The sequence below is a fragment of the Anopheles coustani genome, chromosome 3 (assembly GCF_943734705.1).
Source record: "Anopheles coustani chromosome 3, idAnoCousDA_361_x.2, whole genome shotgun sequence".
Lineage (NCBI taxonomy): Eukaryota > Metazoa > Arthropoda > Insecta > Diptera > Culicidae > Anopheles > Anopheles coustani.
Genome location: NC_071288.1, coordinates 82,826,191 through 82,847,483, shown reverse-complemented (window position 1 = coordinate 82,847,483; position 21,293 = coordinate 82,826,191). Strand labels below are relative to the sequence as shown.

At 44.6% G+C, this 21,293-nt stretch overlaps 3 protein-coding genes and 1 pseudogene across 3 annotated transcripts; 1 reads left to right on the top strand and 3 right to left on the bottom strand.

The window, feature by feature from the left end:
* Nucleotides 1–2,335: 2,335 nt before the first annotated feature.
* LOC131267749 (uncharacterized) lies at nucleotides 2,336–3,457 on the bottom strand (annotated as a pseudogene).
* Nucleotides 3,458–4,132: 675 nt separating this feature from the next.
* LOC131267740 (peroxidase-like) lies at nucleotides 4,133–6,824 on the bottom strand. The gene is made up of 3 exons (XM_058270692.1): nucleotides 6,413–6,824; nucleotides 4,905–5,655; nucleotides 4,133–4,841 (listed from the first exon to the last, which is right to left on the bottom strand). Exons 1-3 carry the CDS (start codon nucleotides 6,822–6,824, stop codon nucleotides 4,133–4,135), a joined length of 1,872 nt encoding a protein of 623 aa, XP_058126675.1.
* Nucleotides 6,825–8,919: 2,095 nt separating this feature from the next.
* Nucleotides 8,920–10,951, bottom strand: LOC131258854 (peroxidase-like). Its single transcript, XM_058260243.1, has 3 exons — nucleotides 10,573–10,951; nucleotides 9,698–10,448; nucleotides 8,920–9,636 (listed from the first exon to the last, which is right to left on the bottom strand). Exons 1-3 carry the CDS (start codon nucleotides 10,949–10,951, stop codon nucleotides 8,952–8,954), a joined length of 1,815 nt encoding a protein of 604 aa, XP_058116226.1. The 3' UTR covers nucleotides 8,920–8,951.
* Nucleotides 10,952–13,298: 2,347 nt separating this feature from the next.
* Nucleotides 13,299–14,469, top strand: LOC131258857 (uncharacterized protein DDB_G0290685-like). The gene is made up of 2 exons (XM_058260246.1): nucleotides 13,299–13,723; nucleotides 13,791–14,469. Exons 1-2 carry the CDS (start codon nucleotides 13,299–13,301, stop codon nucleotides 14,467–14,469), a joined length of 1,104 nt encoding a protein of 367 aa, XP_058116229.1.
* The last annotated feature ends 6,824 nt before the right edge of the window (nucleotides 14,470–21,293 follow it).

Genomic DNA, 21,293 nt, shown 5'->3' with positions numbered 1-21,293 from the left:
CTGACCTTTTGCCAATGGCTTTGTTCTCACACCCGTGCGGACAGAGTTACGTAATCCCGGAAAATACTCTCATCATTTTAGTCGGCTGCCCGCACGTCTCATTCCACTAAAATCATGCTTGACCATGCGTTCCGTATGTTGGGCAATGAAGCTAGGGAACATTACCAGCCGCGGCCATATATTGCACGCTCCCGGGCACATCTCTGCCCGTAATGGAGAGCTACATTATCGACAAGACAAATAGCGCCTGCCGGTCTGATGAGGATCAGCATCGTCGTCTTTGCTCATAAATATGTACATGATAATCCTTCGAAGCAATCTCCACCATTTCCACCGCACGAGCAAAACTGAGTGTGAAAAGTGTTCGTCAACGGTTGATGACGTGAACCGATCGTATCTTCGATAACAATCCTGCAGGTGAAAGAAACGGATTGAAAATTCACCTCCCGCTCGTTGCAACTGCATCTGCAAGCCCCACACGGTATTTGCAAATCGTTAGCACGTCGATGAGTGAATGCATGCCTAAAGGTGTCGTTAAGGTGTATGTCTTCTATATTCAAGAACGGCAGCGATGTGAAGAATCATTCTTTCTCGAACAACCCCAAACAAAGGTGGATTGTTTTTTTTTCATTTCTCATTGAAGAAGCTACATTTTGTGCCAAAGCAAAAAAGAAACACAGAAATAGGACCACTACGCTCTCTAAAAGGACCATCGCCTACCGACAAAAAACATTTCTCGCACCTGCATACTAAGAAATCCTTCGGGCAAGTTCATTAAAAAGTCATATGAGTCAGTGATTTGTGAAACAAGCAGCACTAGACATGTAACACATACAGCATATGAAGTACAATGGAACGGATTCACGTTGTTTCAACTACTGTGAATTCCTTGAATCGATTTGAGTGCAAAAGAAAAATCAAATGTTAAAATATGCATTGTACATCTTGTGTAATGCACTGGGAAAGCAAACCTGACTGGTTCGAAGTGTTTTTCGTCAGTTATGTCTGTTTGCTTCGTGTTGTGTGTTTGATTTTCAATAACAAATAAATACTTCTTTGACTCATTCCACTTTTTCATCAAGACATTTCCTCCAGATTTGTACTGTTTTAGACTGCAACTTTTTTAGGATCCTTATCCCTTATCCTTATTTTAGGAAAAAAAACCTAAGTCTTACTGATACTTTTAGTAACTTTCAACTATTTATTCAGTACTTACACCTTCAATACCTTTAGAATAGTATTGAAATTTATGTAGCTCTTCCTCGGTGGTGGTACAGTTGAAAAAGAAAGCCTTCCTCCGCACTTTACTTCTAACTTTTCTTTCTCTCACTCTCCTAGTGCAATTGTACAACTCAAGTTGGCACGCTGACCCGACTGATCCCCTCCTACTACGTCCTTACCCACTAGCTACGGCTCAATCGGTTTTATTTTATTAGATTTAATTTGACCATTTGCTGATTTGGCAACGATAACCAACAATAACATAGTTTTTACTGAAATACGATTATGGCCTCACTTATAATGTAACATACAACTCACATGCAGCGAAAAAAAACTTATACATTATCGCAAAGAACAATATTTTTCACTTGCTGACTGAAAAACACATTTACGCGGATTATTATATTTTCACTGCGCTCTGTGTTCTCCAAAGGATACTTTGCGCTACATGTAAACGTAACATAACGGTTATGGAAAGGGCTATTAATTCGGTTTTTCATTCATTCATTCATATTGTATGACATTCATGACAAAGCAAAGCTCGTCGGTGGCAAACGCAACAGTATAGATAAACATGACCGTATTGTATCGATAATTGGTCCAACTCGTCTAGTTTGTCGAACAAACACGCATTTCACTTAAGAACCCCTTTCCGCCGGATGCACCGACGAGCTACCCGATAATGGCCGTATCGACTAAATCAGCGCCGATGCACTCGATTACGATGCGGTTGTGTAATAAATAATTAGCCATAAAAATTTCACCATTGTCGTCGCCCCCACTGGTAAAATTAACCTACCAACCCCCAGCGGAAAGGCCAATACAGGGGCGGGGAGTAAGAGTAACGGGGGAGCGGAGGCAAACTGATGATAAAGCGACTCTGAAGGTGGGCAAATTCAGCAACGGCAGGAAAATAAAAACAACGAAACGTACTCGAAACATAAATTGACTGGCGTGCGTTCGGCGACGGCCATAAATAAATGTATTATGTCGCCCGGAAATGCCATGTTGTTTTATTATCAATGGCTTTTAAAGCCACCGTTACAACGTTTCACGTCGCGGTGGGGAAGGCGGGGGATCGGAGTGAAGGTGAAAAATGCAATTATGCCATTAATTACCTGCATGACGATTTAATGGACAGCCGGGAAAGAGGGCCGTCGCGTGCACTTGAATATGCGTATGAGGCGGTTCTGGGCGCACGACCGGCTGTTCCGTGCTGTCGACGAGATGATGGTAAGCCACCGCCCAGTGGCGTTCTAGGCCGGCTTTCACGGCTATACGTGCGCTGGGGGGGGGGGGGGGTGAACGGGAAACAGAACGGACGTTTGAGCCGAGGGTTGCCTTACTTCCGGCCGCCGGTCCTTACCTATACTCGCAGGAGCAGTTCATCCGCGCAAACCGGAAACCCAAAGCACGAGCGAGCTGAAGCGAGTGCAGCGTTAGGTGAAGTCCGATTCCCTGTCGTTGCGAGTCGACCGCCGTCATCAGGAAGGCAATCTGGCGGATGTAAGCGGATGCGATGCGAACCGAAAGTTAGCCGCCGTCGATACCTCGCTGCCTTTTAAGAAATGCTCTGCTCGTTGCATACATTTAGGCGCGACTCGCGCTCGCGTCAGCCGCCACTTACCTCGTAGAGACAGCGCGTGCAGAAGCGCTGATGCAGGTTCGGTTCCGCCTCGACGATGGACCAAATGTAGAGCAGCTTGCGGAGCTGATTGCACCGTGTCCGATCTGCCAGCTCGAGCAACTGCTTGCCGTCCCAGGGGCAGCTCCGTTTACCGATGGCGGCGCCCACGATCCGGTCCCGCTCGTCCTGCGCCAGCAAGGTGAAACCCTCGCGGAGGTACGTGCCGATGTACTCCACCAGCTGTCCACTCGCCGGCGTGGCGTCGATGTTCAGCGAGCGCAGCAACGGTTCGTGGGGCAGCAAATTCTGCTGCAAGAGGCGCAAAATTTCGGGCCCATCGTTCTGCTTCGCTAATCTTATTCGGCACGGACAGGTTCGCTGCGAGCGCAAATGCGGGGAACATTGTCGAACGAATTATGCAGCAAACCGCACACAACCTTACCCCCCGGCCCGGATACCTACGATGGCGCGTAACGTAGTCTGCAGCTGCCCGTCCAAGCGTTTGGAGGATTCTTCCGCTGGCGGCGCTTGAAGATCTGCTGCACCAGCATTCCGATTCAGCTGTCCGAACAGAGAGGTTCTACAAAAATTTTGAATACGCCGCAGCATGTTTACGAATGACAGTACATTGCGACGATGGTTACTTAGATTCCTACCGTTAAAAAACAAACAAACCAAACCGGTTTAGCCGTACATCCGGTGTACGACTGATTGAAACATCGCAGACCAACGAAAAACAAAACCAAAAAGCTTGTTTTCACGATTAAATGCATTGCAGAATTGTCGCTAGATTGGAGATTAAAATTCTAGTTCAACTACGTTTCTAGCAACAAGCAACAACATTCTACAATGGGTAAGTCAAAGGTTTTTCTTTTCACATAGTAATGTATTATCTATTGAATATTATTTCAAAAAGTTTCATGAACGTATGCATCAGTTTCACCAAGTTTTGTAGAAATAATTGAATACACACCCAAGAGATAAAATATATTGTATCGAGAGTTGAATACTTCATACTATCACAAAAAGAAAAAAGCCTACTGAGGGCAAACACAAACTTAGCAAGTGCATAATCCTATTGTATCCCTCTGTTGACTTTAATTTATTCGATCCACTGTTGTGCCTGATCCTAGTCTTAGCGCGGACCGATTGTCTTCCGTTCGCATCGGGCGATAGGACAAACCGTTCGGCAAACGGTGACCGTTGGGAAAATAGGCTTATATTGCAAATAAATCGGCCAATAAGCAGCGGCACCACTTGTCCCACTGTTCGCGGAAGTGACTGCTAGGCGGTCCGTTCTCGCCACGGTTCAAGGCTCACCTCGGCCAGCTCCGAGCACGGTACGACGGGATTCGAATCGTCCGCGGCCAGGAAGAATGCATTGCGCTGCATCTGCATAAGCCCCTCGGTATTATCGCATAGAAGGCGCGCGACCGTCGCCTTCCGTAGTTCCTGCAACTGCGTCACCCCGAACGGTCCGCCCGGGTGTCCGTTTTCGAAGAAAAACCGGTCGCCGGTACGCGTCCGCCGAAACTGCTCGAGCAGGATGCAGAGAAACGTTGGACCGACCGTGGCGCCCGGAGCGTGTCGTTCGAGCGAACCGGCCACAACCAGCTCGACGTCGTCCACCGACTCGTACCACTCGTCCAGCCGGTGCACCGTGGCCGCCGGAATCGTATCCTTCAAGTCGCTCCAGTTGGACGCACGCTGGAGTCCGCAGAACTCACGGTAGTCGTTGTAGCCGGCCAGACCATGGTCGCGCGCCCGGTGGATATCGATCGCTTTCAGGTCGACACCGTACGGGTTCGCATTTCGGAAGAGGTAGTGCTTCGCTTCGGGCGTGAGGTGCTCGTTGGCGGCGTCGTGTGGCTGGGTGACCATGCCCCGCGTCAGCAGTTCGCGATTATTGTGCACCTCCAGCACCGAAGGACGCCGTAGCCAATCTGAGAGTCGAATTTTACCACTCGTATCCTTATTTGGTGACGTTACAAGACTGGTAGACGAAAAGAAAATGTATCAGCACAACAACTGTCAAAAGAATTGACTCACTCGTTACTCATGACTCAACTCCAAATGTCCGACGATCATGTTGTGAAAGTACCGAAAGGCGGCTGTTCCAAACTCGTTGCTCACCGTAGGATCTCCCAGCAGATCATAGTCAGCGATCCAGTCCCCGTTGGCGTTCTGGTGCAGCAACCCACGATCGAGCATATTCTGACGGCCAAGGTAGATCGGTAGCCAGTCGTTAAACACCACGGCCTGATACTTGGCAATATTGATCCGGCGCGCCTCCTGAAACAGTCGCTCGTCGTCCCAGCAGGGATTCATCCGGGACAGCTCTCCGGCCACCCGGTTGTGCTCGAGCAGGTGCACTATCTGCAGCAGCGCCAGGTGCGGACTTTGGTTGGATCGCAGATCCCCGGTCAGGTAGCACACGTCTGTCTCGAGCTCCATCTGGCAGAGGTGGGACGCTCTCGGATTGGCCGGTGGCCAATCCTGTCCATGCCGATGCTCTACAGTCATACGACCGGCCTGATGTTCCCGCAAAGTAGCCGTTTGTTCCATCGAGTTGCCGTATACGATAGAAAGATCGAGGAAAGCGGTCACGGACGAGAGTTGCTCCGCGACGCCGTAGTTTGTAGCACATTCGTGCTCCAGCGTCGTTTTTGTGCGGAGCATACTCATGCACTCCACTCCACCTGGAGGTAGAATCGGATCGTCCGAAGGAACGTCCAGCGGAAGACAGCGTGGTGGGAGCTTATTGAAAGGTAACTTTTTCCCGTTTTGACAACATTTTACACCAAATACTGTCAAAGAAAAAAATACATTCACATATTTTCCGAAACAGTATTTTCAAAAATTTTTATAAGAATGAATCGAATATTTGTTATCACCATACCAATCTGTTTACATCTACAACTCCAAATATTTTTGTCTAATTTAACTGAATACCTAAGTACTGAAACTCCTCAGGCGTGGAATAAAACTCTAACAGATTTTAACTGCTTCCATTGTTTTGCTTCGTTGGTTCACACATCAAACAAATAGTTGTATCGAGTATGAGATACAAAAGAAAATTGAACATGGCGAACAGCTTATTGGTTATTTTCTCAAGAAACTTGGTATTTAATTTGACTATTTACTATATTAATAAAAATATTTCAAAGTTACTCAATTTTGTAACAGAATCACATTAAATATAGAGCAGAGATTTTGCTTCCCCGTTTGTAACAAAAAAACAATTATAGGATTTGCATTGTTAAAAAAGTACTGCATTGAACAGACAAAACTCTAGTCATCAAGATATAGCTCGTGCATAATCCATAAAATTTTTCTATGATTCAAAAGATGCTAAGCAACTTTGTGATAAGAAGTTTCTACTTTCCAGCTCCACAATGGTATTCTTGTGCAAATTCTCATGTTTTTCGTAATTTACATTTTGTATACAGCACGAAACATGAGAGATTAAAAGTGCTGTGGAAAACAATGAAGCAAGAGTTGCAAATGAACTGCCTTCAAGGGATTTAAACAAATCGGAAGGGTAAAGTTGGGTCCACTTCTTACCATCCGCCGTGAAGCTGAGATCGTGTGCAACCAGCTGACCAAACTGCATGTTAATGATGGTGCTGCGCCGGTCCTGCCCTTCTGTCTCCCCAAAAAGGGCCATCGAGAGATGGCGCGCGTTCGGCATCGGTTTCCCCGAGGTGGCACGAGCCGGCTCGGACACTCCGTCGGCGTACTTGGCCGGTAGCAGTCGTCGGTACGGTCGGTAGGGAGTGCCGTACAGCGGGTTGTACAGACTATTGCACGACCCGTCCATACTCCGGTAGGGCATGGTGCCTTCGTCACAAGAGGCAACGGTGGGACAAATGGCCGATACTTGTTGTGCAATTCCATGGAATGATATTATTAAAATTAAACACAAACACAGCACTTTGCAAACCGTTTTCAAAATGGCGAGTTTTATTTGCACCATATTTAAAACGAATGTGCACACACTCTCCAATAAAACGAACATTCATCAAAGAATCGGTTCGAAATCGCTCGCACGCAGTGCTTCTACTGTTTCACTTGAAGCCCCTAACAATGTATTGCTCCAATGCCGGCCAAATGGCTGTGATTGTTTAGCAGCTGCATAATTTATACCGATACCGGCAGCGCTATTTTCTCGCCGGCGGCCAACGGAAAATGGAGGAAAATGTAATTGAACCCGATTGCGCTCATTTACACAACAATACATCAAATATGATGTTGCTATGATATATGCACGGTGTCTGTCCACCTGCCCTTTAAACACCGAGTGCTGATACGGGTTTCAGCAAACAGTCAATACATTACTCGGCAGGATGCATTCCCGTGAACGTTGTCAACGGGCAAACAATACTGGGCCGCTTGTTGAAAAGCATGTAGCAAAGTTTGACAACATGCTGCTACTTCATTATTTAATGAATGTTTGGAAGCGACGGTGCAGTTTCCCATTGGGGTAAACTAGTTGGAAAATGATACTTCATCTTTACCATTGTACTATCGCTTTCATCCATTTCATGGAACTGATTGATGTAATCTGTTTTGGAGTTTACAGAACGCTATCTGTTTATACGCTGTTAATGAACACATTTTTAGCGTGAAATAATCACGTTCAATACATACGAAAGCATTGCGATGGATAGCAATATACCTTAGTACCATTTGCAATTCTTAATAGAACTAAATAAGTCTTAGCAGTGGTTTGTCAAGTACACCCTTGTAAGTCAAATAGGGTTTATTGCGACATTACGCATTGGCGCTTAACAGCTCATTACGAATATTATTGAAGTGTTTTTTTGTTGTCAGATTGTTTTTTTAATGGGTTATAAATAAATCAAGAAAAGCAAAGTTAAGTGAATAATTGAAATGAAATACCATAGAAAAATGTAAAAAAGACAACTGAACTTATACAAGTATTGTATGCAAAAGAACTGATCAGTCACCCATTATCAGATGCAGATCCATTACCGGCCAGATCAATTCTGGAGGAATACACGAGATGTCCCGTACCTGAAAAATTAATCAATCGATTCTATGAATTTTACAAAAGAAGTGAACTTAAAATCTTACAAATGCTTTTTAGTGCATATTAGTGTGGCGCTTCATCGTATTTCCAAGTACGATGTACAAAGTATTGCATTTCATCAGTAAATTTTTTCTTAGCATAGATTTCTGTGTACTCTAATTAATTCGTTTCACCAACACTGTTCTCTGGTGTTCTAAAGGGTTTATAACAGCATTTAAGATTTGTTTATCCTTAAGATGGGACTTAATGATGGAGCATTAACAACATCGTTAGATCCATGGTGAAACTAATAATGTTACTTGGGTAGGTATCACAACATTCTCATTGAACATATTTAAAAACTGTTTAGTTTACAGGTATAGCTTTAAAGTATACCAGAAACAAATTTAAAATATGTCGAATTTCCCGGTAAAATACATATCGAAGTCGATTTTAGCAAGAGTTTCATGATTTTCTCGAAATAATCGATTAATGGAAAAATACGTCATGTTATTAAACGATACTAAATGAATAAAAATACTCTATAGTACATTTCGTTGAATGAAACAATGATGATGTTAAAATTGATTTAAACTTAAATCATTACGCATGATTTGAGAGAAAATCAATGTGTTTCGTGAAATAAATGACCATAATCATAATTGAATTAAATTTATTAAATGGATTGATGCCTGTTACTATGAAAATAAACTACATTTTTTGTTTTTGCCAGAAAGTATGTTGAAAAATGATAATGATTATGATAATTCCAGCTGCTTATCCATGAATTGGATTGTAAATTAATCAAAATTAATGACACTACCAACCTTTCCAAGAAAATTTGCATAAGTATTTCTGGTAATAAAAAAAAACTCGCCTTATCATAAAATACTTTTTATTTGACTTTATGAAAAATTTTACTTTGTTAAAGAAAGCGCCTTCAAACATATCTTTATCAAAAAGATAGACACATTTGGTCGAACAAAATATAACGATTTTATAATAAACACGTGCAACGTGCAACATGTCTGGTGGGTTTTGGGCCATTGAACTTTGTTTAGTATTCACTTCCTAAGATCGCCAGCGCGCCAAATTTTGTGACGGGAATTGTGTGCAAGAGACCACCGGGTTCGACTCGCTGACGAGGAAGAACGCGTCCTGCTGGATCTCTGTCATTCCGACCGTGTTGTCACACAGTACCCGAGCCATGGACGCTTTCCGGATCTCGTACAGCTGGCGCGTGTTAAACGTGTTACCATTCTCGAAAAAGAACCGATCACCGACACGCGTACGCCGGAACTGGTCGAGCAGAAGGCAGTTAAACGTTTCACCCGCCATTCCATCTCCGTGGTGACGCTCGAGAGCACCGGCCACTGCCAGCTCAACATCGTCCACGAGGGGATACTGAGTCTGTAGGAGTGGTGCCGAAACGGGCCTCAACAGCTCTTCGAATTCCTCCCATTTATTGACCCGCTGAAGTCCGCAGTGCTCGCGGTAGTCATTGTAGCTCGCCAGTCCGTGATCCCTCGCGCGCTGAATGTCGATGGCTTTCAAGTCTACCCCAACGGGTTTGCCGCGGCGGAACAGAAAATGCTTGACTTCGGGAGACAGGTGAATGTTCGGTCGATCGTGCGCCTGAGTGGTCATACCCCGACTCAGCCCTTCGTACTTTCCGTCCATCTCAAGAACCGCGGGCTTATCGAGCCAATCGGAAAGGCGAATTGATCCCGTTGGCTGTGTTGACTCCTCTACTAAGCTGAAATGTAAGTATATGTTGTTGAACTGAGTAGAAGATGAGTTCTCAGGAGACTACTTACTCCAGATGTCCCGCGATCAGATTGTGAAAGAACCGGAACGCGGCTGTAGCGAAGGCGTTGCTTACCGACGGATCAACATCTGGGTCAAAGTCCCGAACGTGCCCCGCTGTGGCCGTCTCCGGTAGCACCCCGAAAGCAACCATGTTGTCTCTACCGAGGTAGATCGGAAGCCACTCGTAGTACACGATCGACTGGTACTGGGCAATGTTGATCTGTCGGGCTTCCTGAAACAATCGTTCGTCGTCCCACTCGGGATTGACAGTCGACAGCTCTTCCGCCAACCGATTGTGCTCGAGTAGGAATGCCAGGTGAAGAAGGGTCAAGTGTGGGCTCTGATTAGACCGAGCGTCACCCGTCAGATAACACACCTCCGATTCGCTCTCGACGTCACAAGTTCTCGTTCCATTCGGATGATGCGGTGGCCAGTGCTTGCCGTCCCGCTCCTCCACCTTCAACCTGCCGCCCGCGAACGACCGCAGACCGTTCGATTGGTTGACCGAATTTCCATAAACGACCGACAGATCCAGAAACGCCGTAACCGACGAGAGCTGCTCGGCTGCCGCTCCTCCATCTCCTTCCTGTCCCAAGCAAGGGTCCTCCAAGGTGGTTTTCGTGCGCACCAGGTTCATACACTCCACGCCGTCCTCGGACAGCACCGGATCGTCGGACGCAACCTCGATCGGAAGGCAGCGGGAGGACGCTTGCTCTCTCGGCACCATCTTTCCACCGGCGCAACACTGAATCCCACCCGCTACCACCCCCGGAATCGGTCACCCAATCGAGAATACATTTGAAACGCATTTCAATAAATTATCTAACGACATTCGGCGAAATTTGATTACCCACTCCAGCGGAGTCCCGCCCTACGTACGTACCGTCTGCGGTGAAGCTCATATCGTGCGCTATCAGCTGCCCGAACTGCATGCTGACGAGCGTGTTCCGCGGGTGCTCCATTTCCGTTTCGCCGAACAGCTGTAGCGAGAGCTTGCGGGCGTTCGGCATCGGAACACCGGACTCGGTGTGGGCCGGCTCGGACACACCGTCGGCGTAGTTGGCCGCGACGAGCCGCAGATAGGGTCGGTAAGGGGTGCCCCGGGAGGGATGGTCGAGGTTATTGCACGAACCATCCAACCGGCTGTACAGTTGCGGTGAATCGGTGCAATCCGGTTCCGGCGGACAATCGTGCTGAGCATGGATGGTGCTTGATAAGAGCGTGGTTGCGAGAACCACGAGCACCAAGGGGATGGAAGTCATCCTGGTGGATAAGCCTAAAATTAAACCTTATAACATTGTCAAGCTTACGTGGGTTTATCTAGAGCTATGGACAATTTACTTGATTGGAATTTAAGCAGAAACGAAACATTCACGCGAAGTAATCGCAGATAAAAGTGAAAGTATTTCGGCACGCCTTAATGTATGCAACACGTGTTATCATCAATTGGAAGTAAATTATTTGTTCTAGGATTTGATTACGTCTCTGGAGATGTGATGCTTTTTAACACGACTATGTAATTGATCACGGAACACAAAACACATGCCTTAAGAATTTCATAAAACACGGTAACTAACAAAACTAATTCTAACTATACAAAACACTTCCCAATGGTTCTTCTGCAAACAATCACCATTACCACATTTCACAACTGTCACACATTCAAGCACAAAAAACAACTCGTACTGTTTGCGGCGAAAATGGACCGGCTCACCTGATGCAACAGTGTCGAACTCGCAGCAGCGAACCGAAAAAATCCGGGAGCGATCGCGATTAGTAACTGAGTTTGTTTCGCTTCACGCCACCATTTATACCCCACCATGAGCTGGCGAAACCATCGCCGTGCCTAAAAGCAAAAAGAAAACACAGCCCAACCGAGCCTGAAATGGTTGTTATCGCTGCCGTGGGTTATTTATTTGTAGTCATTTTTATCACCTCCCAGTGCATTCCGGTACCGCGGGAGCTATCGATCTTGACGACTAAACAAAACAAAACGCATCGACCAGCGCGATGGTCCATGGATGGATGGATGGGGGTTTGGTTCGAGTGGCGTCGCTCTTATCGGAACACTTGTCGAATCCGACACACTGGTGGTTAATTGGTTTCTAATCTCGGCCGGCATTACCGGTAGGTCGTGCCAAATTAGAATGTGTCTGTACGATTATACGGTAGGGACGATACCTCCCGGCAACCTCGGGTACTGAGGCAACTATGTAAAGGGTGCCCTAATTTTGACGCCGTGGGATTCACACCGCTCGAAACTACTCACAAACAAACAACTACTCAACAATTCTTTCGCTCGGGTTCTAGAGAATTGTATCTGTTTTCAAACTGACACCTTCCCAAGACGACTCTCAAGCTATCGGTTATTCCCCGTTGATTTCGAACAGCATTGTGTATCATTTCAACTGCCTAACTAGACTAAAACCACGGTTAACTTAACCCTTACAGGCTTAACAATTTTTTAAAACTCATCAATCAATTAAAAATAGCTTAGTCTGAATGGTAAATTTAATTGAAAGGTAAAGCCAAAGCAGATAATAAAGAAATAGATAAAGATTAAATAAAACCACTAAAATTAAAAAGTTGTGTTGGTTCAATAGAATATCTGACACACATTTAAAACCTGAAACACAGACAAAATATTATTAATATGAATATCATTTATTAAAAATACACAATAGCTGATGCAGTTTTGAAATATATTTATATTATACATACAACTTCGATCCTCATAAAAATATAAAAAATAAATAATGTCTATAAGAACTTAAATAATATGTTTAACATATTTTAAAAACACAAGCACAAACGTGCAAACCTGCCATATGTTTTGAAACTACAATCTTAAAAAAATTTTTTTTGTTATGTTTTTGAGAGTAGTTGCTAAACATGTACAAATTAAAGAAAATTAAGCTCTCAATCCAACAAAAATAAAACTTTCATGGAAATGGAGTTGTAATATTAATGAAAATATCTCGTTATTTTTTCTTACAATTTCAAACCGGCCCACGTTTTCATAAGTGGGTTTATTTAAGATAACATACTTAGTACCCAACTCATCGATATGTTAATAATTTTTGTTCAAAATGGTTCCTGTTAGGTTAAACATTCTATATCACGTTCGTAACGTTGGAGTGAACAGCCCCGCGATCCAGAAGGTTTTTCGGTTCGGAATTTCCACACAGCCTCCGGTGGATGAAGTAAATTTTCTTACCAGAGTGTTCCCCCTTCAGCGCCACAATAAAGATGTCGTTTGGCCACCCGCGACACAATTCAACACCTCGCGAACGTTCCAGCCGAGTGAGTATTTTGGTTAGACGCGGGTGACCATTATGCACCCGAGCGACCCGACCAGGGAATTTCTGGGACAACGTGCTCGGCTGGCCGTTGCACAATTTTGGTGCTGGCTCTGGTTTGCCACGATCTCGAGGGGGTGGAAAAATCGCCAACTTTTCGATATAAATCACACCGAACCGATCGGTTTGCTGTACATTTGCATGCAACGGTGTTTCGTGAGCGATTGTGATTGTGCGACCGACGGTGAATCGATCGATCGAGTGAAAAGTGCAGCTTTAGACAGCAGTTCAAGTTATTTTCCCCGCAATCATGTGTCGAGTGGAAACGATCGTTCTGGCGGTGGTTCTTTTGGTGGAATGTGGCGCGTTGCACATGTACCCGGAAATATTCGATCCGGCCCGGTTCCTGCAGCGACCTCTGCCCCTTAAAGCTCACAGTGAACGGAGCGCTTACCCGGGGGAGGCGGGCGGTGCGGAGTCTACCGGAGGTTTCAAGGATGGCGAGGTGGGTTTCGTGCGATCGAGCAGCGAATCGGGCAAAGGGGGCTATCGGCATCGGGAAAACTTTCACAAAAAGGACGGCAACCAGTACGGGCACGAAAAGCAGACGGGATTCGGTGAGTCGAAGCGCACCGGGGAGAAGGCGGCCGATAAGAAGGAGGAACAAGGGCGTCTGATGGTGCACGCGGATCACTACCGCCCAGAACCAACGTACGAGGTCACCGAGGAACAGAGGTTGATATAAAGATACCTTGAAACCTTAAATAGTTTTCACCAACAAACCTTCTCAATCCCCATTTAGCGACTTTGAGAACCCTGATAAGTTTAAAAAGTACGGCGGAAGCAACCAGAAGGACAAGAAAAAGGCAACCAGTGTGGTACCGGAAAAGAAGTCCTCTCGGCAAACGGCAGCCGGTGGTCCAAAGGATCGTTCGCATCACAAGAAAAACGACAAGGGCTACGAGTCGATCGTTTACCATGAGAACGAACGCGACAGCTCGGAGCATGGCTACGGAAAGCGCAAGTCCAGCGGTAAGCTTCCGGACCAGAAGCCAGCAAAGCAAATGGCCGCCCACGATGTCGATGAGGAAGGGTTCGAGGGCAACGAGGGGGACGATCGCGATGGAAATTCTTCATCAGAGCGGGATTACGAACACGAATACGATGAAAATACTGGGCGCGAGTCCGACTTTGACGACAACTACGAAGGCGTTCGGTTCGACAGCGATTTCGAGCGGTCGTTCGGAAGTGAGGAACAGGGTGGCGATGAGGAAAGCGAAGGTGGTAAGCGGGGTAATGGCAGGACGGCGGCCCGACAGAACCAGGACTACGATTACGACGAGGAGGTCGATCGGGATGAGGTGGATGAGTCGGCGAACGAGGACAAGTATCGAGGAGGGGAGGACTCGGAGGAAGAGGACGGTGACGATCGACAGTATGAGTACGCAAGCGAGGCCGACGGCGATGCTCAAGATTACTAGAAGTAAGTGAGGGGGGCTTGCTCTAGAAATCAGTTATTTAGTTACCGTAAAGCAAAGTGCAAATGTTCAATAATAAAGTTAAAGTTTAAAATAATCGAAAAAGACGTATTTTCAATTGATGTATGTATGAACTCAAACCTGTTAAGTATAATTTGCAAGATATGAAAATATATTCAATCCTTTTTATTATCACTCATCGTCTATATCGTAAAAGATTATAAATGATAAAAATCATAGTAAGGGGTATAGAACTTCTTAAAAGAAACACATTTTGATTTTCAATTTTAGTCACCATTTTCAGGGGAAAAACCTCAACTAGCAATCACGAAATTTTTTAACAGCTACTCTCAAGTATAGACAGTAGGTTAAATCAGTATTCGTCGTTGCATGTCAGTGCTCTTTTTTTGCTTCTGTCAATCTGTTCCGACAAACATATAACAAACAAACCGTTTTCATGTAGGAATCATTTTAAAGGGTCAAATTTTAGTATTCAAAACGATACTATTAGATTGGTGTCTAGTCAAATCATGTTGTAACATTATACTAAAGATTACTTTTATGTAGACATAAACGAAACAAACCTAAAAAAATTACTTTTAAAAGCCCCTCGCGAAGGGAAATTTAAAATCAAGTCAGATTTAATAATTCTTTGCAAAGAACATCTATCTGCAGTGGTTGCAATTTCAAATGACTTTTGTTCACGCTAGGTTGAGTATAAATGTTGCTCGTTGAATTCAATCAATTACAGAAATTCGTAAACGTTAAACAAATGTACACATTTCGGGCATGCAAGACTTATAAACTTTTCCTTATGCTTTCCCAAACGACTGGGGATGTTTATGCTTCACTGTTACTTAGAACTATCCTCGAACACTTAATATTTAAACAGAATAGATCAATAAATCATTGTTTATACCCTGATTAGTCCTTTATTCGTTAATTTGTTTATTTTTGTAAATCAAACAAATTTAAAAAAACTGATCAATCGGCTGTGATCAACTCTGAAAAAATTAAAGATATTTTGTATGCATCAATGCAACCTAGAAATGCAAAAGTAAAACACAAATACATAAATCTATTGTTCTTAAACATGTATTGCTTAAGCAGATGTTATTTTTGTATTCAAACCCGTAAAACTGTAAAGTGGTTTCAAGACAATTTTGCGATTTTATCAGTCTGAAAACATGATACGACCAACATTTGGAGTCATGAGGTTTGCGCTTATATTAAACCACAGCTTTTGAGTCGCGAAGGAAATGTTTCCAAAGCTAGCCGTCGAACCTCCAAAAGCTCGGCCAAGCTTCCATCCGCCATTTTAAGCTTTTAAGGACTGCGCGCATGAACCCAATCCGCCATGCGTTCATGATCCGCGAAAAACCCGCCTCCCCCTGCCGAATTGGTCTATTTCATGAGAATGAAGATCGGTTGCTTCAACGCGCCGCGGATTGTGCTTACAAACACATCAGCATCCGAGCAAGCGTGGAGCACATTGACATCGCGCTGCTGGTTGTTTTGTTCGCTTTCCTCCATTCTCGCCATCTTCCAGCCGGGTAACGAGGGGTGATGATGGTGGTGGTGGTAGAAGGAACGTAAAGCGGGAACCAGAAACAGAGAGAAGAGAAGAGAAAGGCGGGTGCGCGTGCCTTCAGAATCGATTGGCGGCGCGCGAAAGCTCCGCCGGCTTCAGGTGGCCTCCCCCTCAAACCACCGCATGCTAAGCGAACTGATCGCGGGATCACATCGCGGACCGCCACAGTCTGCGCCATTGCGTTGCATCGCGCCTCAGTCTGCGGTTGTGCCTCCGACGGTAAACATCGCCTTTTAGTGACGCGCTGCCGGGCGCAGCTACGAACGAACCCCTACGTGAACTGGATAGAATTTCGAAGCAAACACACACACACACACAAGAATTGGGTGACAACGCGGTTTTCGCGTCCTTTCTCTTGCCCTTCCTTCGCACCGTTCCACGCACCGTTTTTCCACCGTTCAGCATCATTATTCTGAGGCAAAGCTAAGCGCGTGCAGCATATTTTCCCCAACCGGCAGTGATTTGTGCGTGAAGAGAATGTTTCGTAACACGCGTGGCAATAAATAGCATCCCCCAAAGTCGCCACACGCACACACACATCTACCAGCACACGGAGCCACCAGCTTTCGATGACATTTCGCGAAGCCTCCGCGGGCAGCAGAAGAAAAGCGCTGGCATTTTAGCTATTTTCGGTGCGTTGGGCAGCTTACGAGTGTGTTGTACGGTACGGTTTTCCCTCGTTCTCCCCTAACCTTCATCAAACGCCGTTCGATTTTCCATACCCGGCGCGCATTGTAACACGCGGATGTTTATGCGTGGATCGGGCGTTTTTCACGAGTGTTGTTTTTTCTTCTTCCCGCCTCCTTTCGGGGTAAGCCAACTGGCTTGCATTTTCCAACCCTCGGCATACGGCCGAGTGAGAGTGATTCCCAGTGCGCAATAAAAAGTGCGGTGAAGTGAGCGGGAAAGTCCACCAATTTCCCTACGCAACACACGAGGGCACGCGGCTGCGAGTGAAAGCACGGGGCGTAGGGGTGGAGGGTGGAAGTAAAAGAAATTTTGCTTTCCGCCTAAGCTTGCATATCGGTTTCATCGAATATTCTGCGGTCGACGATTTTGTCCGGGTGGTAGATCTAAATCCTGTTTGCTGCGTGAGTGATTTGACGGTTTTTGTGTCATCGGCCGGGAAAAGCCGTTTTTCCTTGCTCCCGTTCAGTGGTGTTATTTTTTTTGCAAAACAAGATTTGCCAATAGTGCGGGCTTAGAGAGGTCTGTGTATTCACAGCTTGGGAAACAAGGTTGACAAAAATAATCCGACATACCAGAGCAACATCGGATGCTGTAATCCTCCAAAATAAGGTAAAGCATTTGTTAAATAATATGGATTTTCGAATATTTCAATTCAAATGAAATGAATAAATACTTAGATTAAATGAATAAATACTATAAAAGAAATAGCACAAATTAAATACCATGAATAATTTAAAGATCGCGAGGCAAACATGACGAAGCAAGAATGGAAATTTTAATTAAATAAAAATAACTAAACTCAAACAAACAAATTAAATGTTAAACATACTGTAAAATACGCCATAAGGAGAATTTTTCCCTCTCAAATTCCACTGAAATTGAATAACATAGTGACCTATTTGTTTCACTTCATTAAACAGTACCACAATCAGAAATAAAATAATTTACGACGCTGTGTAAAAACACAAATCGTCTTCTTCGCAAATAAGGCTACGATGATTCTCTTTTTGTTTTTTCTCATGCCGGAAACGGTTTTCATGAACATTTGATTTATTGCCACAATAGGCGAATATGGTTAAATCTAGAGTTGTGTAAATCGGATTCAGATTCATGAATCTGAATGAATCTCTGCCTTATAAGGGATTCATGAATCTTTCGCCGCGAGATTCATGAATCCCAAAGACACACCAAATGGTGTAAAGTCACCAACCAAAAGTCGGTTGAGGGACCACCTTTTTTTTTTTTTTTTCATGATTTCAAGATTCATGAAGATTCATTAAGGTTTCGAAAAATTCATTAAGCTTTGAATATTCGAATCCGCGAAGATTCATGAATCCATCTGAATGAATCTTAGGTAAAAGATTCATATGAATGAATCTCGCCAAAAGATTCATTAAGCACAACACTAGTTAAATCCATTGACAGGCGGAGTAAAAATGGATGTCCCGTCGTTTTCATCATTAGTTGACCGTTGATGAAAGTTTCCATCGGGTCCTTTTCCGCTGGAAATGGATTCACCTTGGAATACCAATGTGTTACTTTTCAAAGTTTTCTTATCGGCCGTGTGTGATGTCCCTTCAAGGCATGGGCTACCCCGGCACCAAACTGACTGTAAAGCAATAAAAGAAATCAGATCAACCACCGTCAAAAAGTTCGTTTTTCACCGATGGTTGCCAACTCGGGGTTTGTTTTTCTTTTTTGCTGCGATGGCGCCCGTAGGAGAAGCAATAACCGAACCACTGCGAAACTGCGAACGAACTAATCGATTTGCCATAATTGCACAAGGTGCAATCCGATTCGGTGGCGACGGTGGTGGGTCACCGGCGCTGGCCAATGCGTTGTTGTGTGCAAGACATAAACCATCTTTGGCGGTGCAAAGAAAACGAAAAACCGCAACCGGCGTCAAAAACCAAACTTATACTAAATATATAAATGCGCACGTTTTCGAACGCCGTACAGCTTGGGGAGTCTAAGAAATAAAAAAACAACACAAGCTTATACGCACGTGGCCAAAGCTTGCCGTTGTGGTGGAGTTCGTTGCGGTGGCGTTAGCGAATTTACTTCGGATTGTTTTTTGTTTTATCTCCAACGCGCTTACCACAACCCGATTGCCCGCGGTGCTCTATTTCTAACAGTTTATGGCTACCTCGCGACGGCCTCAAGCCTGAAGCCCGAAGCCAAAGGTTCAACGGGCAACGCGAGCAGCGTGGCGGGGCGGCCATATGCAGCCGGTGGCAAATAAATACATGCGGCCCTGTTGTTGTACAACCGTTGTAATATAGCATTAGCCGGCGGCATAGACGCACAGGTTGTGAGCATTTTGACATGATGTTTTATTTCGCTTCACTTCTGGTCCGTTCAGCGGGCTCGATTCATTTGGGGGAGGGTTTTCCTTGCCCCTTGCGCCCGTCCGGTACCGGTGCGCCTCATATCTGCAGGTGGAAACGTGTGCGCTGCTTTATTTTATTACACATTTGCCCACCGGCACGGAAACGGAGAGTTCGTACCAATCCGAAACCGTGCCGCAGGAGAGGGCTTCCTGGTGCCCCCTACGTCATCCCGAATACGGTAGTCCGGACTGCTCCGTCCAATAAACGCGTGATGAATTTTCATGAGCCAAACCGGGACCCATCGCCGAGGGACAGTTATCGGCAATATAAAGAAATAAATTAAAATTTAAAGAATTCCACGACCGGTTCGCCGTGGAAGACTTCTCTACATATGAAGACTACCTGCGGTCTGTAGGTTGCTGGAGTGGGATGTTTTCTGCACAAACATACACTGGGGAAAATTAAATTACATACACTAGCAGACAATAAAATTAAAGAAAAATGTTGAATCCAACAGGAAACCTTTCTCCAAACAAATGTTTCTTACAGTCTCAAGAAAAATTTAGTGCATCATAAATAATCATTCAGAATGATTTACAAGCTTTATCAATTCATAATATACTTGTATTGATATAATTTTCCAACCTATGTTTAGTTCACTACGTTCATTGCCTTGTGAGCAATCTATCAACATGAAAAATTATCTACTTTTATCCTATCCAAATGTGAATTGCAACTTTAAGTACCATCTATGCATAAGGTCAGTTGTTAACATAAATATTTTAAATTAAAACTATAACATATTCATGTTTGACTTTATCTTCACACCCTTAATTGAAGTCTTTGCAAAAGAATACGTTTCTAAATCTTTTCATCAAAGCTAATATTGAAATTGTTACGAGCATAGAAACTTGGAACCAGTATATCTGGCTGTGCGAAAGCAATGAAAAGATATTATCCATTTCCACTCCTGATGCAGGTTGTCATTGCAGAAACTACCAACCTCATAAACGTCTAACAAGATTGCTTGCAAAATCTCAACGCAAGAACTGGAGAAAGTGGTTTGATTGGTAACCGGGCCGTTTTTACAAGTCTTAGTCAAGTTATACATCCGTTTATCAGAATATCGATACCTGCTTAACTGAACTCATCATTCAAACTTTGGTAATCAGGCAATCCATATGTAAGTTAAGTGCATCAACCAATTTAATTAAATTTTAAATGTAATGTAAAATTCATTTTTTTCCAATTTAAACTATTCATCAGAAAACAAGTTTTACTGGCACTAGATTTGTTAATGGTACTTGTTTTTTTATAAATCTTCCAGCTAATTGTAGAGTTAACGACAAAAATAATATGGTTTTATTTCGTTTGAAGTTCGCGTAACGAAAACAAATACTAATGTATGCAGTTTAAATTGTTAATTAAATTTTCAATCATTATGAAACCTCTTCTGCATACTTGTACGACTATTTAGTATCAGTTAGCATGAAAACCATTCCTCGTTTGAATAATATATTGGGTGAAAATAAATTCTGCTTTTGAACATTCCTCTTGTAGCCTGCATAGGCTAAATGCTCAAGTATGCGAGAAACTACCCAATAGACATCTTCAAATAATCACACTCGTGATAAACCTACCCGTTTATTAACCTTCTTGGAAAGTTCTCCGTCGGCAGAACGGTTATAATTCAACTGTAATCATCTCACTCACGGAAAATGACCCGAAATCAGCGCCTCAGCTCAGCGAGCAACAAATCATCCGGAGTGCGATTCGCCTTCCACGACCGACATGATTTACGTACTCGGGTCCAGCTGTTCGGTTTCCCAGCGCCAGGGTCCCGGGGGCGCACGCAAAGGTTGCCCATTTTTTCGGACCTCCTGCCCCTCCTCCTCCTGGAGGCTTCCCCGGGCCCGAGCCGGACGATGGCTGGTTCCAAAAATCGGCTCGAGGCTACAGTTACAAATGTGATAATTAGTGGTAAAACGGTTTATCTTTTATTACCCTTTCCGAGCGTACGAGAGCTTTCCCGGGGGCTGCCTTTCGATTGTTAGTGTGTGTTAGAGTGCCGGGGCCGCGTGATGCTAATGCTGGACTATGCCGGGGAGGTTCTCCTGGCACTCCACCACTACTACCGCGCGGGGTAAGCTTTTTCCCGCCTGGTCACAAGTCAACCGTCTTGAGCCACCGCATAATCCTCCGTGTGTCCTCCATGC